Here is a 17737-nt window from a genome sequence, read left to right as displayed (position 1 = left end):
TTATTTCAGACTTTTGACGTCTTCTGTCGCCCTTTTGTTCCCTGGTTGGCCGCCATACTTTTCCCTGTCGGACTTTATTGCGAATGTGCAACTCTCAGCAGAGATAAGAAAAGAAGACCATGTCTCACTCTGTATTTTTTTTTTCTTTGCACATGTGCATTGTGCAACTCTCAGCAGAGATAGGGAAGAAGATAATGGCTGTGTCCGAATGACCACCCTACTCCCTAACCCCTTGTTCACTACATAGGGCTGCACTATGCAGCACACTACATAGTGCACTCATTCTGTTGGCGATTTGGCCATGAAACTTCCTATTTTTTCCTCGCCGCAGACCATGTGACTACCAGTGTCACCACAGCAACCACAACGCTTGTCAAGATGTCATTCCAAATCCAATCCAAAGTTGTGTGTAAATATTTCTATTTTTATTCCTTATGTTGTATTTTAGTCTTTGTTTGTTTGCTTATATATAATTTCACCCCGCTCAATTTTTTTCGCCTCCTTGCGCTATTTTGAGCTTCTGCCCGCAATGCATTGTGGACTATATTGACCTGTCTAGTGATCATCGATGCTCACTACTTTTAAAGATGCATTGTGGGTAATTTTGAGTGCTCTACTTTTTTCTCTCTGGACATTCGGACACTCCTAAAAAATGGCGTGACCCCTATATAGGGCACCATGTAGGGAACAGGGTGCACATTCGGACACAGCCAGTGTCTCTCTCTGTAGTTGTTTTTTTTTTTTTTTTTCACGACAATAGTCGACAGATAAATTTATTGTTGACTATTTCGATTGCCGACAACCGCGACTAATCGTTGCAGCCCTTCTGGAGACTGGGGTGTGTTTCCTGTGTTGTACGTGTGGCTGCAGGCAGAGACAATAATAGACTCTAACCTTGTCATGCGCGTTGCATTTAAGCACCTTTACTTTTTCATTTTGTGAAAAAATTCATTAAAAGATCAAGAACTGGCAACTTACTGTTTATTTCATGATCTTAGCAGCAGAAAGGTAAATATGTTGGTACTGATTACACGATGCAAGGCATAAACACATTTCTATTCATAAGAAGGATCTCTGAACTGCAATGTTCACCGGGCTCCGATGTCTTCCTATTTCCTCTAGCATCTCATTTTTCTTTTTTCTTTTACATCTCATTCTGGACTGAATCTCCTGAAGATGAAATTGGGTATTAAATATGTTGCAAACCGATTTGAATTTCAATGAGAGCTGGGGCCCTCATATTTGGGCGCAACGGCCCCTGTGGAATTGTTGCTATATCAGATTCTTTTCAGGGAAGCACACTTTGGTTTGCATGAAATTAATGCATCTGTGAATGAGTATCACACAAACAAACACTGTGAGGACAAACACTGCAAGCGCACAGCAAAGTGTAAACACACATACACTCAGGGCTGACAGTTACAAAGGTTGGATGATTACTTCTTTGCTCACTGAATGATCCACAGTAGGATAAAAAGACTAAGTCCCTCCTCATGTATTCTATTCAAATATTGTGGAAAAAGTTTCCTCACATACAAAGGATTTCCTTTCTGTTTTGATAAGAGACTATCCTCTCCTTTCTGATTAAACTGCTCATGAACTCTACTTTAGGAAGGGACAAAGTGCTGATGGAAGGAAAATACAGAATAAATTACTCCCTACGCTCACACAGAGCTGAGAATGTATTGCTGAGTTGGTTGTATGTTCACCTGTTTCAATCAGAACAACAATGTTATGTCTCAAAGTCTTAAATCTGCTGTTGTTTGCAGGACATTTGTCTTATTATTTATCATTCAGTATCAAAAATGTGCTGCCTCAGCGCATGTCTCTATGTTTCACTGCCTCTCTATATGTGCTGCTAAAAAGTACACAATTCAACAAAGGGTAATTATTCATTTAATTCCTGTGTCTGAGTGTAAAGTAGTGCTGATCTTTTTTATTTTTGTCACAGTATAAATTTTTACCATAACACCAGTTTCAATAGCCTAAACATGGTTTAGAATATGGCACAGTGGGAAACTATGAAGGGGGTCCTTTTTTACTGTCCTTTTTTTCCACTAAACATACATGCAGCACACCGATAGTTTTAGAGGGGTGAAAGGGATGGAGAAAGTTCCAAAAAAGTGAAGCCGAAGCAGACGCTGAAGTTGAACATGATGACAAAGATGAACTTTTGCCAAAATAAGGAGTCGTATGTGTTGTCAGATAAAAAGATATGTTGGTTTTAGAAAGAAAGACATGGATCAAACTCAACAGCGCTTTCTTAACTGCTAATGCTGTAGAGCCAAAGTTGTCACAGAAAACAGTAACATGAACAATAAGAAGAGATTGTGGTGAAATTTGATGTGAAACACCATGTGAAACATAGCAGAGAATATCCTAGAGCATTTGCTGCTACTCAGCCAGTTTGTATGCTAATGAGAGTTTCTGCATCGTTTTCCTTTCTACTAAGCTGTTTCTACTCACTTGTTGCTGTTGTGTTGAACGTCAAATAAACATAATAATGATATCAACACAATAATGATAATAGGAGCCTAAAGTGTTGTAAAGAAAACAATAATTTCCACAATGTACTTTTTACATTATGTTCGGCCTCCTCTGCACACTAGACAGACATTCACAAGCAGCCTTTTCTTCACATTTCCAATTTCTCCACCATAAAATCTACTGCCTTTGAAATTTTTATATTCACAGCAATTTCAGAAAAAGGCTGGAAACAAATTGTTCATATTTTCTCTTGATTATGTCCAGTGCTCATATGTGACAACAAGTATTCCTATGACACGGTTCTCTAATTATTGACAGATTTTGTCTGCAGCTGAACATTTTAAGCTTTATTTAGCATTTGTGTCATATTTCCTTTGCTGCAGCTCCTGTCTTTTTAGCTAATACATGTGATTGGGTCTTTAGGAATGTTACTGCTATTATACTTTTGCCCACCCTCTTTCCACTCTGACCTTCTTGTTAGTTGTTTGTCTTTGACCTCATGAGAAGATGTTTCTTGGATTTACATGATTCTTATCTCTTTACTTTTTTCTTTCTCTTGTCGAATTCTACAGTTCATACCACGCTAAGTCTCAATAGTTAATAAAAACAGTGGTTTTGAAACGCAGTGAGTCTAACTCTGCATTTAAAGGGTTAATCACTTGGCTACATCTATGATTTCAGGAGGTAAATGGTCTGAGTATGAAACACTACTTAGAGGTGAGCATATTATGTCATGCCTTGGAAGATTCTAGAGAATCTATCTGAATAAAATTTTAAGCAGAAAGAGGACAATATAAGTTCATTTGGCAAATTATTCTAATCACCTGTTTCCATTGTGTGTTCCTGCTTTACTTGTATGCAAAATGAAAAATGGCAAGAAGCAAGTTACAAAAATGCTATGCTGTAAACAACCTTTTAGTTTGCAACCAATGGGGCATTTGGATAAAGTTGTAAACTTTCAACTTGGCAAATCTGTCTTTGAAAAATCAACGGGGAACGGATTTAAACCATCGGTTCTCAACAGGAACAATCTTGCATGTTTACCAACTGGTGCTACAACAAGAAGTTGTAGCATCTGAGACATTTGTACTGATTGGCAGACAGGACTCCCACACAAACACATCAGTGTTAAGACTGCTCACTATGGTTTGGGCTGTCACAGGACAACAAGATGGCTTGGTAAAAGAGTGACTTATGACTGACACTGTAGCAGGGGGAATTGTCAGAGTAACACCAGAGGAGTGGAGCGTAGGTGGGTGAAACCAAGAAAAATGGGCATACAATGCAACTGAGCACTCTTAGTGTACTTGGTGGTTGTCAATCTGCAGCATATGTCAGCTGCACAGCCCACAGAATGCAAAATAAATAAAACCTATGATTCACAAATCTATCATTAATGTAATATGAAATATTTTAAATGTTTAACAATATTTTTAGATTTATTTTCCAAAGGGAAAAAAAAACATAGTGTTTGTAGGACATGTAAAGTGAGGAGAAAAAAAAAACACTATTATTACTATGTTATTATAGTGATTAACCACTGAGGTAATCGCACACATTTTCAGCTTTAACAATAAATTCTAGGAGCTGATTCATTTTCTTACACACAGCTACTAAGAAACATATCACCTGCTGATCTTCAAAACGGGCCACATATAACATTTTCATTAAAACACGATAATTCTTGCTCATTCAAAATTTAGTACATCGTCATCCTTGACACATTTCAAACAGCTTTTTTGTCTGTCTTTATGCAATCTGTATTAGGAAAAATAAATTAATCAAGACTCAAGATCAAGTCGATTCCTAATTAGCATTTAAAAACCAACACACAGCTTTACCAATTTCATCTCCTCTAGCAGCATTGCCATAATCACCACTAATTAATACTCATCACTGCCATCAAGATAACAGTGATCACTCTTTTTCATAATCTTCATGTTTGCAGTGCTTGATACTCACAGTTCTATGGCCTTGTTCCACATGATGACATATCCAGACAAAATGAAGGACTCGATGTTGACAATGTGTGTGTTTCCACGCTCTGTTCCCACATAGAGCCATTTACTCTGGAAGGGCAGGTGGCAAAATGTGATCCTGGAGAACAAAAGAGATGTTAGAATGAAAACTGTCTCAAAGAGCATTTTTGCTTTAGGTTGTGTCAAGGATGAGTGTGTATGAGTTCCTACGCAGTCTGACTGAACAGTACATTCTTGCACAAAGTCTGCATGTTGATCCAAACTGTGTATATCTTGAAATCATGCATAGTGTATACATACATATGTATATATATGTATTTATATATGTATATATTTTTTTTATTTTTAACAGTGTTAAGGGCTGTGTTTGACAAGCATTTGGGGCTGAACTTTTTGATTACATTTCTTTGTTGTTAAATCAACTTGAAGGAAAACAAGGGCATCATCACTGAGGAGGTATTTATCATCAAGGCTGGCAATGTAGAAGTTAAATCTCACATGATTTTTTGAATAAGTGCCCAGCAACAGGCAGTAGACAGTTATTCTCCTAAAGCATGTTTCTGATGTTCAGTGTGGAAACTAGTGCATGAAGACACATGCACAATGTCTTATTATTCTCTACTGTTTGTACATTAAGGCTATCTTTACACAGCATGTCATTTTAATCAGGAACATGGATCTGCTTGTTGATCTCATTGTAGAGTTAATGTGGTTGAGTGTTTGTTTGGTGCTGTTGATGAACTACATCAATATATATTGAATTTTTTGCTATTCCATTTAAAAAATTAAACTGAATCAACTTCCTCAGGATGTGATTTTGCACATCTATAGGGATCAGGAGTAAAAATATAACTCATAAAAATTCCCCTATCGAAGCAAACTTCATTCTCAAGCATTTCCTTTTACATGCCTCTTAATGAGGAAAGAGGGGTGAGGTGGATGGTGTGATTCCACCCACCTCCTTTGTTGGGATTGGGCAATAACATCTTGCCTAGAGTGAGAACTCAAAACTAATTGGTAAGAGTTAAATAATAAAAAAAAAAAAAGAAAAAAAAAAAAAAAAAAAAAAAAAAAAAAATATATATATATATATATATATATATATATATATATATATATATATACTAACATTCAAAAGTTTGGGGTCACTTTGCCATGGGATTCAATAGGGAAGTGACCCCAAACTTTTGAACGGTAGTATATATATCTATATAAATAGATATATATATTGCACTGACTTTAAAAATATGTTTTTCTGACCCCTTTTGATGGTACAGTGACATTTATTATGTACATTCTGGAGTGGGTGTTGCCCAGCAGCATCCAGAGGCTAAGAAACCACACTTTACAAGTGTGTGTGTTCCAGCCTACAGCTTCACCTTAAAGCTGATTTTCATTTTACGCACCATGTGATATGCTAATAACTGGATCTCAACATACTGACTGTGGCTGATTCATCAAAGTAATGCAAGAGGACATTATTGGAGGATGAGAGGAAAAGAAAGAGAGAAAGTGATAGAGCAAGAGATTAGACAAGAGTCAACAACGGACTGACTGTTACTTGGTAGAGATATAATATTAGCATTTCTAACATTCAGTAAATACTGTTCATGACATAAAATTGAATTATAAAGCTATATTCTCTGCTTTATTTCATTCCTTTAAAGACATCTTACCATATTCATTTATAGAGCTTATGCTCACTTGACTCTCTCAGAGTCAAGGTTGAAATTATAACATTGTCTGTTTTCCCCGAAGATGCAACACCTTGCATAAAAGTGTCACTTTGCTCTTCTTGCTTTATATGTTTTAAGTCTTGGTTCTTTCATATTAAGCTTTTGAACTTTACCTGCAAGACTGGTCTAAATCTGTACATAGTCCTTTGCTCAAAGCTATAAAGTAGAAAATCTGTTCCACCACCTCACACATACACACACACCTACACACACACACATGTTATATGACCTTTACAAAGCAATGACACGTAGGATTGCCTATGTGCAACTTGTGACTTCCAACAGACCTTAGTCAGGCATGATAAGGTGCTAATGTAGTGAAGTGTAGGCCTCTTTAATAAAGTCTTGTTTAAGCCTGTAAAGCATCTTTTCATTCCATGATTTTCTTTCACGAGGACATACGACCATATAACTCCTGAAAAAGGCCTCTTTTCCATATTTTGCTTATTATGATGACACTTAAAAACAATATTGATGTGATAACAGCCAGCTTAAGCAATTATTATTCTGACATTTGTTTGTATCATCTTCATCATGTAATAAAGATCAGCACCCAGTGAGTCACTCTTCCCCATGCTGATTACCTTATGGAGGTAGGGGGGTGGAGGGATCATTGGGCTCTAGCCCAACAGCCACTCACCCGGCAAGCAGCCGGATTATTAGATAGAAGACAAATGAGACAGCAGGCAACTCAATAAGGATTTTAGAGGCTTGAGGAGATGACAATATTTAGTCTGTCAGAGGAGCAGAAGGTTATGCTGTTATTCTAGCAACAGAGGATCATGCAGTCTTTCGTTATTTACAACATGCATTTCTTGGAGCCAACCTGGTCTTACCACAAAATGTGTATTAAGTAGTATGTCCTTTGGTCTACAATGATGTGACGTTACAATCCATGCATGTACATTACAGGATGGTGACTTGAGTCACATTCCCAGTTACTTCAGATTCAACTTGGACTTGGAATTTGAGACTCAAATTTTTAATTATTTTCATGATGATCTCCTCTCTGTCTGATCACTTGTTTGTTGGATTTGATTAATTTCCTCAGACGCCACAATGACATAATGTGTGTGCGTAAATAATCAAAACCATGGCAGTCCCGGTGAGTGCATCTGTTGCTGCAGCATCTTTCATTATAAATTTTGGGTATTACAAACTGCAACGTCTGTAACATATACATACAGGACCCAGATTCCACCACGTCCAATTTAATGCTTTAAACACATCCAAAGGGTTTACTGTAATACAAAAGCTTAATGTTAGCATCCATGTTAGCAATGAGATTAAACTTTAGCTTGTTACAAACCTTTGTGCTAAAATAATGTTATTTTAGTACATTGGCATTCACTGAATATGTTTAAAAGAAGAACGACACATTTGCTGAAAACAGTGAGTTGTTTGGATAAACTGCCGGCTTGAGACGTCCTGATAGACTGGGGCCAATAAATAATCAGACCCATTGTAAACAACATAGTTTTATTGGATCTGTTAATTAAAAAAAATAGTTTACAGTTTGCTCCGTTAGTAACGTTAAGAATTTTTATTGGACCTGTAAGTATTGATGTAAGTAAATTAAAATATTGTGAAAGGCTTAAGACTTGACTTGGACTTGCAAACAAATGACTTGTGAACTCTCTACTACATTGTGACTTTGACATCTGTTGATGATTATCATGATTATGATAGGATTTGCAAAACATGAATAATAACATGTGTGAACGTCACATGTCAATTTTTATAACCGTGCAACCATATATTTTTGACCCATAAACCACATCCATTAACACCCACCCTTTAATGCCTAAACCTAACCATTTGCTGGTGAGGTTTAAGATGTTTCTATGGGAAGTAAGTATCATCAAATCAAAATCTGAGGTGCACCGAGGGACACTGAGGAACAGAGCACAGCTTTGTAGTTATAAATAAAATACTGAAAACCATTCATGGTTGACAAAGACAAGATCCTAGCATGCTCTCGTGTATGTAAAAGACATCTGAGTGAAACCACTGACAATTACATCAACTATTCTTAATACCAACAGATCTTTCTCTGCTACATCTACAATGACATATATGAAAAAAAAAATGCTGTGATTTATTAAATTTGCTGATTAAATTTTGTTAATAGCTTACCAATTACAGTATATCCCAAAGAAAGATAAAAGATAATCTTAGCAGGAAAGAAATTCCCTAGAAGCAAAAATGAAATAATGAAAGAAAAGAGAGGTTGCTACACAGGTAGGATGACTTGATGAAGAAACAGCTTTGACTCCAGTTGAACCATCATTGTGTAGTATAAATACAGATTTAATAAGACAAGATGAGGCTGAGTTCAGCTGCCATTTGACTTGCCTCTGTGAGACCAACTCAGGAACAAATGCGATTAATGAAGTAAACAGATGTAGAGATTAATTGAAATGGTGACATCATCTAGGGAATTGACAATCTTTCCATCTGGTCTGACTGACTCAAGACAGCTGAGAAAAGAATTCCACAATGACTTAGTGTATCATTAAACAACAGACGTGTTGTTTAATGATGACTCCATTAGCTCAAATGACTCTCTTTACCATGCTGAACACTAAAGTAACTGTCCAATGTGTCATGTACGGTAAAATGCTTTTTTGTTTGGACTGTCTTCAAATTCAGCATGCAGCATGACAGTCGAGGGAGAGTGGCAGGCACAAGCTGCTGCCTGACAGCTGCCACAAAAAACAATTCTTCATACATTATTCTTGTGGGATACAGATTGGGTGTTAGGGTGCTAATTGTCAGAGGTTCAGCCCAGAGACACAGAGCTAAATGGAAAGGGTCTGATGGATGACTCACAATATCATTTTCTCCTTTTGTCTTGCAGCATGATTCACTGCTCCTCCACTCTGAGCGAGCAGCTCTGCCTCCTACCTGTTTGCACCAAGAGACAGGTAGAAAGCAACCGATAGAGCTTTTCAAAACCTTTGAAGCAAAGCACTATACTGAAAACATTTACAGCTGTGTTTGTGTAGGTATCACCTATGAATCATGCACTGATAGATAGGCTATGAGCTAAAAGAGAAAAAAATCTAAAAAGAAAGAAGAGAAAAAGGACAGGTTTACAGTTACAGGTATGTAGTGTTAACAACTAATTATTCACCAAAAGTATCATCATATTGGTTGAGTGATTTTTTTTAATACTGAAATGACCAAAAAAATAAATAGATAAATAAATGCATAACTTAAACTAATTCCAGAGTAAAATTCTAAAAGAGAAACTCAGAGGATGAGCTGTAACTTCGGCATCTGCAGTATTTTAAAAGACTGGCTGCAGATTTCCAGCTACATCCTGTTTTCAACAAGAGAGGCAGCTTTAAACCTATAAAATGCTAACATAACATGATTAATGGATAGTTTAGCCAACTTAAACCACACTACTAAGCTGTTTCTTTAAATTTACTCACTTTTACTTGAAGGTACTTATGCTGTAACCTTGATTTTGTTACACACACACACACACAAAAAAAAAAAAAAAAAAAGAAATTCCAGAAGAATACAGTTATGTCCATTTTGTGCTTCTCCATTCATTAGACTCCATTAAATTGGGGAAAGATGTGTTATATCCATCAAGTTTAGCAGTGAGGAGATCAGTGAATGAGCTGTTACTGCAGGGATGAAGCAAAGAGACACAAAGACCAGTGTAAGTGATGGGCTCATAAAAACAAAGAGTTGATTTGGCTGCTTGACTGACTTTAACATGTGGTGCTCCGTTTTTTTCTCTGGGGGAGGTGATGTGTGGCAAACAAATTAAAAAAAGACATAGTTTTTGCTTCAGGGAAGAAGGGAGGCTGATAGTTTAGAAACTGTGTCCCAGCTGAAGGGAATGTAAGAATACCATGAAAATAAATCAGAAATAGCAGAAAAAAAAAAAAAAAAAAAAAAAAAAGAGTGAGGTACAATACATTTTCATTTCCAGCTCATCATGTTCTGCAGATTAGCCAAGAGGCCCTTGTTTTGCAGGAGGAACTGCTCCCCAGCTGGATACCAGTTATCCTTCTGCAGGTTAACTGATGAATAATTTGGTTATATAGTTGCATGGACAGTGTAAGGAGGCCATAAGGGAGAGAGAGACACTCTAATCCCAAGCTTGAATGTGTGGTCTAACCATGATACTGCATTTTTTTTGTTCAAATATATATACCACTACTTTGTTGAAGCACCTTTTGAGTTAATCACAGCATTGAGTCTTCTTCCATACACACCTGCCATCAATTATAGAGACTGATTATAGAATAGAATAGAATAGAATAGAATAGAAATACTTTATTAATCCCTTCAGAGAGCCCTCAGGGAAATTTGGGTACCAGTAGCAATACAACACCAACAGTAAAGCAGGACAAGTACAAGACACAATATATACAGGTACAAAGCAAAATAGAGACAAATAGAATGCAATAGATATAACAATAATAACAATTTGATAAGTTAAAAAATATATATATAAACAAACATTGCACACAGTAGAGGTGGAACAGATTCCCAGTTCACTATTGCACGTATAAGTTATAGCAACTGTTTGTATGGGTTATTGTGCATGTGTTGTATCAGGCAGACTGCACACCTCCCTCTCCCCCCTCCCTCTCCCCCCTCCTTCTCCCCCTCCTGCCTAATGCAGAGTTGTACAGTTTGATGGCTCGGGGGACAAAGGAGTCTCTGAGCCGGTTGGTCCTACTCTTGGGGAGGAGCAGCCTGTTACTGGTCAGGCTTCTCTGTGCACTGATGAGAGTGTGCAGAGGGTGACTGGCATCATTAACAATAGCCAGTAGTTTTTTTTAGTGTTCTCCTCTCTGCCACTGTCACCAGGGAGTCTAGCTTCATGCCAACCACAGAGCCCGCCAGCCTGATGAGTTTTTCCAGCCTGTTAGCACACCTTTTTGTCATGTTACCCCCCCAGCAGACAACAGCATAAAAAAGCGTACTAGCTACCACAGACTGATAGAACATCCACAGGAGTTTCCTGCAGATTCTAAAAGATCTCAGTTTTCCAGCCACAACCCGAGGTACCTGTAGTTGTCTACAATCTCCACCTTGTCGTCCCTGATGGTCACTGGACGTGGTTGTGGGCTGGACTTCCTGAAGTCAATAACCAGCTCCTTAGTCTTTGAGGTGTTAAGCTGGAGATGGTTCATCTGACTCCAGGTGACAAAGTCACTGTCCAGATTCCTGTACTCATCCTCTCCATCCTCCCTGATACACCCCACGATGGCTGTGTCATCTGCAAACTTCTGGATGTGACACAGCTCTGAGTTGTAACAGAAGTCTGAGGTGTAGAGTGTGAAGAGGAGGGGGGCCAGCACCGTCCCCTGGGGTGCGCCTGTGCTGCGCCTGTGCTGCTAATAACAGTGTCAGATGTGATATCCTTTAGCCTGACGTACTGCGGTCTCTCTGTGAGGTAGTTACCAATCCAGGAGACCAAGCAGGGGTCCACCTGCATCTCCCTCAGTTTGTCCAGAAGCATCAGGGGCTGGATTGTGTTGAAGGCACTTGAAAAATCTAAGAAGATCCTCACTGTGCCCCTCCCCTTATCCAGATGAACTTGGACACAGTGTAGGAGGTAGAGAATAGCATCCTCCACACACACACCTGTGCGATAGGCAAACTGTAGGGGGTCCTGGGCCTGTTGCACTTGGGGCTTAAGGAGATTGAGGATTAGCCACTCCATCGTCTTCATCAGTTGGGATGTAAGTGCCACCGGTCTGTAATTGTTCAGCTCACCAGGACGTTGTTTTTCTTTTATTTTATTAACATTTAATACAGTTCGGCTATCCTCGTTGGACTTTTTCTTTACATTTATTTAGTTCCCTGTTAAAGCAAAAGCCAAGGTGTGCAGAGCATCAAATGGATTGTATTGTTAAAAGATATCATTCAGGAGAAGGGTACAAAAACATTTTCACAGCACTGGAAATACCAAAAAAGTGGAGAAAATATGGGACAAGAGTGACTTTGCAAGGAACTGGATGTCCCCTCCAAACAGATGAAAAGACATGACGGTCATGGAGGCTGTCAAGAGACCTACAGTGAAACTAAAGATGGAGGAATTTGTGTTAAGTACTGACTATGTGACAACAATCTCCTGTATATGCCTGATGTGGAGGGGAATGAATGCAAGATGTAAGCATTTTCCAAACATAAAAGAAAATAAAAACATCCAAGTCCAGATGAAATTTGCAAGAATTTGGAACACACACACACACACACATATATATATATATATATATATATACCAAACAGTTTATTTAGTAGGTTGGTCTACCGAAGTTTTATATATTTCTTTTACTGTATTGTTTAATACATCAACAAAAATACTGTTTTTGTGGGACAGTTTTTGTAAACAGCCATGAGCTCTGGATTTAGACCCTACAGCAACTAATATGTCAGCAAGCTGTAAAACCCTGTAGTCATATTTTGGCCCTACTTGCTCATCAGTCAGGATTCTGCAGTGGTCATGTTTTTTCCTAGCAAACTAAGCATTACTGGGCATCCTAAATGAGGCCTAAGGTGTAGGTAAAAAGTAATGTGATATCAACATTATCTCCTCCATTATCTGAGTCCCTAAAAAGGCAACAAATACAAAAGTATGAGACAAAATATCACAGAAAGGAAACTCTAAGCTTCTCTCCTGTCTGAGAGGACAAGACTTAATGTCTGCTTAACTGTGCAACAGTGGGAAAAAAAGCTTCTGGTATTACTTGACTCATTATAAAAGACATAAAGTTGACCTATAACAAGAAAAATTTAAATTCAAGTCATGTAACATCATGCACAAAGGGACTGGGCTGCCATAAGCAATATGTTGTTCAGAATTCTTTAAGCTTTCCTTATGAATAGTGGTTTGGTGCAGTACAATAAAAGCTGGTTTTATGTGGTTCCAGGGTTGAGGCACAAACCCGTGTCTGGGAAGTGGTTTCTCACAGCCTGAGACAAAGTAAGAAGATTCAGAAGCCAAATCATTTTATGTACCACAGCAGCAAGGCTGATGGAATTATCTTTGGAAGCAGCGTGATGGGGAAGCAGAGTTTAACAGGTTAACATAGTTAAAAGAACAGGAGTCCCCAGCTCCAACAGCTTGTAGGCACCGAGTCAGATTCATCAGGCAAGGTGAAAGGGAGCCAAAGTCAGAGGTGGTGTTGTGGGCTCACATTAGTAACTACCTGTGTAAACTGAATTCAGCCACACCGACCTTTCACAGGAGCAAGATGTGGAGTTTGTGAGCAATGTGTAAATGTTTTTCTCTGTGTGCAGATATGATTGTGGTTGTTCAAGCTGAAACCATGCTTACCTCTCTCTGTTGAATTTGAGTGAATGAAGGACAGCTGGCCGCCTCTGCCGCAGGTTCCACAAGTGTAGCGTGTCATCTGCACAAGCTGTGACTAGCGCCCCCTAAAGGACAAAAACATAAGACACATTATGGACACATAATTACACAACATATGAGAGTATAACTTTGAAATAAAACATGAAACAATGGTTATTATATAATTTTTTGATGAACTGTTATGAGCCAAATATGTTATTCTTTGCTGATGATACTGCAATTCTCTGTTCAGATGATGGTTTACAGAGGCTAGTGGAGAAGGTTACAGTTGAACTGTGGTTTGATGTTAACAAATCATTTTTGAATTTGAATAAAACCAAATTTATGGTTTTTAAAAAAAATGTACAACCCATTTAACAACTCATGTAGGTTTAAAGATTGAAAGTGTTGATTTAGGAAGAGTATCTGAAAACACCTATAAGGGGTAATAATTAAAAGTTTAGTTGAAAACCACAGGTGAACCAATAGATCCAAAAAGTCAGACACCTTCTTAACTTAAAGGTCCCATATCTTGCAAAGTTCACTTTCTTAAGGTTTTCTAATGGTCATATGTGTCCTCATAGCCTATGTATGAGGCTCAAAAAAAGAGAAAATTCTGCCACCTCTCTAACTTGCTTGCTCCATTTTTTAGCGAATGTGTGCACCTGCGAAAGCCAGTTCCTTTCCCAGAGAGGGGCGTGGAGTGGGGGTCAATAGGCACCATTCATGAACATTTAAAGGGTCAGACACAGAAACAGCCAGTTCTCAGTAGAGCTCACTAGAACAATTTTTGGAATGGCTGAAATTAAGGACCAAGGCTGAATATGGTGTAATACACTTTGGTAACAATGTTGTTGGACCTCTGACACCCATATGAAATGAATGAAAAATGTATAATATGGGACCTAATATAATAAGGTAATAATATAATTTGGAATATGGGTCTATGAATACTCTGTATTGCATGCTGATTCTACCTTGCTTAACTTACTGCGTTGAAATTTGGGGTAATGCATGCAAAACTATGCAACAGACAGTTTACACAGTACAGATATGAGAAATACGAAACGTGAATAATGTTGATTTGCACCACTTTATTATTTATTAAGTCAAAAGCACTAAAATTCATTGACTTGGTGGATCAGAAAACAACTTTATTTATGTATAAAGCCAGAAACAAACATACTTCTTCCCAAACATACAGTCTACGTTCAGAAAAAAAAAAAGAAAGGGGTTATGCCCTCATAGGCCTACTCAGGCAGGTGCATATTTGTCCGTGGTGTGAAGTTATATAGCAGGAATGTGTTGAATTTTAACAAAGGGTACAAAAATACGCTGAGGCTTATAAAGGCTGCTATCCTTTATTTGTGATCAATACATTTTTTTAAATTAATTTATTCAAAGTCAAAGTTAAATGTCAAATTAACTGCAGAACACATTCAAAGTTTATTTGTACAAAAGTACAATAAGTTCTATTGGAATATCTTTACATTTACAGCAAATATGGCACCTTGAATATAATCCAGTGTGCAGTGCAATTCTAATCCTGGTACAAACATCACACGCAGCAAACCTGCTGCAGTGAGTTCACTCTCTTCTGGACAGAGTCAGCAGCACTGCGAGAGTCATGTTCCTTGAATTCTCTTATGCATTAACACTGCTGAACTGTTAAGTTAGAAGCCCCAGAAAAAAAAAAAAAAAAAAAAAAGTGGACGCTTTCACAGCCCTGTGGATTATTGATTACCTGGTAGAAAGATCACAGAGGCTAAGAGGCAAGGCAGAAGGGCAGGAGCACCACAGGGGGACTATACGCTCATATTTTTCTTCATTCTGTCCACCTCCATACAACTCAGAGTTCTCTCATCTAGAAATACTTTGATGACTCGACAGCTGTGGGGCATGCTGGGGATGGACAAGGCTTAGGACGAGTAGCGATGAGACTTGACAGGAAATGCAACACTGAGGCTGTCTTCAAGGAGGGATGGAGAAAAAACTGCTCAAGCATAATGTCTTTAATGTTTGCTGCAAGATATTGCACATTTCCTATAAGTCTGGAGTGCAGGGGCAGCATCGTCTGACGAACAAACTGATAAAGCCAGCTGTTGGAAAATGTCCAGGAGCCCCTGCAGCTGATTGTAAAGAGGAATTACATGCAAGCTGTTCAGTATAACAGGAAACAATGCAGACACCTTCTGCACACCTGCATTGCTCAAACTGAGCCTTCAGCACCTGCATTGATGGTTTATAAAGTCATCCCTGTCCACAAAAAAAACCTTTGACAATGGCTCAGTGTAAAAGGAGAGTGCATACATCTGTTTCTGCACAGTCTCCTCATTAAAATGCAGAAATACCTGCAAAGCTTAGTCAGCAAACATTTCAGTGACAACTCCTAACAGACACATCAAACTAAACAAACCTATTTTTCTCCCTTCAGACTCTCAGCTGTATAAAAATATGCATCTTATCCCAAAATGAATGGAAACTGTGAAAGAAAAACAACAACGACAACAAAAAAAGAAATTATTTTGATAAAATCAGCTGGTTTTGGCCTAACTTCAGAGGAAAAGTGTAATTATAGTTAAATTCCCTGTGAGGCTTTGCTACAGGGCATCACTATAAAGACTGGAGCCCAGGGAGAATTAGCTTTAGATTACAAACCTAATCACGGGATTAAAGACTGTAATGTACTGTGGACTGCTTCCCACCAGTTTCCATTTTGGTGGTATTTTTCCACTCACCAAATCCATGGCTCAAAGCAAAAAGAACTCCAGCAATAATTTGCTGAAGTTGCTACTCATATGCAATTTTCCTTTATGAAAAATCCAAGATTGTTTACAGTCAGGGAATAAAGAATGAAGTGTTGTGGATGACCCTCACTACATACACTATGCAGTAAGTAAAATTTAATGAACTACATAATTATTTTAACATTTTCCGCCTACTGCCTCCGATCTTGTTTTATGCCCTATCTCTAAATAAAGAAAAGGTCACAATGCAGCTCAACCATTTTAAATCTGGACGATAGGGAATCGGCAGCCGATTGCTTCCTATGTTCAGAAAATTCCATTGTCTGATATCCCTTTTTCTGTTCTTTTTCTAATGTAGCTTTACCTTACTGGGAGCTTTCTTTTCAGTTTTACTCGCTTCAGTCTTATCATGACATATAATTGCTTCCCAGGGGGTATTAAAACCATTTTTGTTTTGATGGAATTATGAATTCCCCATTAACTTGAGCTGTGCTTTGTTTCTTTTTTTTCTCTAAGTTTACAGAGCAACTAAATGAGCAAACATTGATGGGGAGGAGAATTGGAGGGCAGTTGTCCTCATCTTCTATGGTCATTGGCACAATCATGTCTGAATATTTCCTGTGTCATTATTTCTTCCCAATGGCACATTTAATCCACAATCATGTTTTCACTTAATGATGACCATGATGACAACCATCAACCTAATTCTATATTGTATGTAGCCTTCATTTAAAGACAGTTAATTAGCCTTCTTATGGGACTGTGCATTTGTTTACTTGTGGCATTATTATTGTACTGTCAGTAGTCCAGCTTTTTGGGGGAAGAAAAACGTGTAAAATGGGTCATTTGAAATACCTACAGACATTAGTTTTAACAGAGTGAAGTTTTTTAATGAATAAAGTAAACATGTGCTACCTGGCTGAAGCTTGTACAGGACACGTTGCGTCCTATCACCTCATTGAAAAATGTAATAAAACAGCAAATTTTTAAATGCTGCTGTTTCCTCAAAAACCCTGGGTCTTTGAAATTGGAACAGAATGTGCCTTTTCATTTAGAACTAACATTATTCAGCACTGTTTACAACCAACAAGCTCCTCAAAGGGTGGAGAAGGAGGAAAGTCACATTCTCATTCCCAACTTGTCACACACTGCCGCTTGGTCAAGAGCCCTTCATGTCAGTTTTCAACACTCCGGTAGTTTTACAGCTGAATATTGCCAGTTATCCTGCTGTGGTGCTAAGTGAAACACAAGCTCTGTAATGCTGGGTTATCAACAACTAGCACAAATCTTATAAGGATATTCTAGGAGAGGAGAGGGCGTGAGACACGACTCCTAAGCTAGAAACTCATGTTTGAGTCCAACCTTGAGAAAAATGTTTTTCACCTCCTCTTTAGTTTGTAGATGAGTCTTTTCTATGCTGCTGCAGGATTTTCTGTCAGTTATTGTGAAGAGCCATGG

General features: G+C 38.1%; 1 protein-coding gene across 15 annotated transcripts in view; it reads right to left on the bottom strand.

Annotated features, from left to right (window-relative positions):
- The window catches only part of stxbp5l (syntaxin binding protein 5L), a 165177-nt gene that overhangs the window by 73060 nt on the left and 74380 nt on the right, over nt 1-17737 (bottom strand). For 14 of the 15 annotated variants that reach the window (XM_042001705.1, XM_042001711.1, XM_042001712.1 and 11 more), the window contains exons 4-5: nt 13518-13618; nt 4450-4584 (exon numbers count right to left, since the gene is read on the bottom strand). In XM_042001705.1, the coding sequence (XP_041857639.1) occupies nt 4450-4584; nt 13518-13618 (236 nt within the window). Of the gene's footprint in view, nt 1-4449; nt 4585-9034; nt 9058-13517; nt 13619-17737 lie in introns of those variants that run through there. The other variant, XM_042001718.1, reaches the window with a different exon arrangement.

Source organism: Melanotaenia boesemani, chromosome 12 (genome assembly GCF_017639745.1).
Source record: "Melanotaenia boesemani isolate fMelBoe1 chromosome 12, fMelBoe1.pri, whole genome shotgun sequence".
NCBI lineage: Eukaryota > Metazoa > Chordata > Actinopteri > Atheriniformes > Melanotaeniidae > Melanotaenia > Melanotaenia boesemani.
This window is presented reverse-complemented; position numbering and strand designations above follow the sequence as displayed.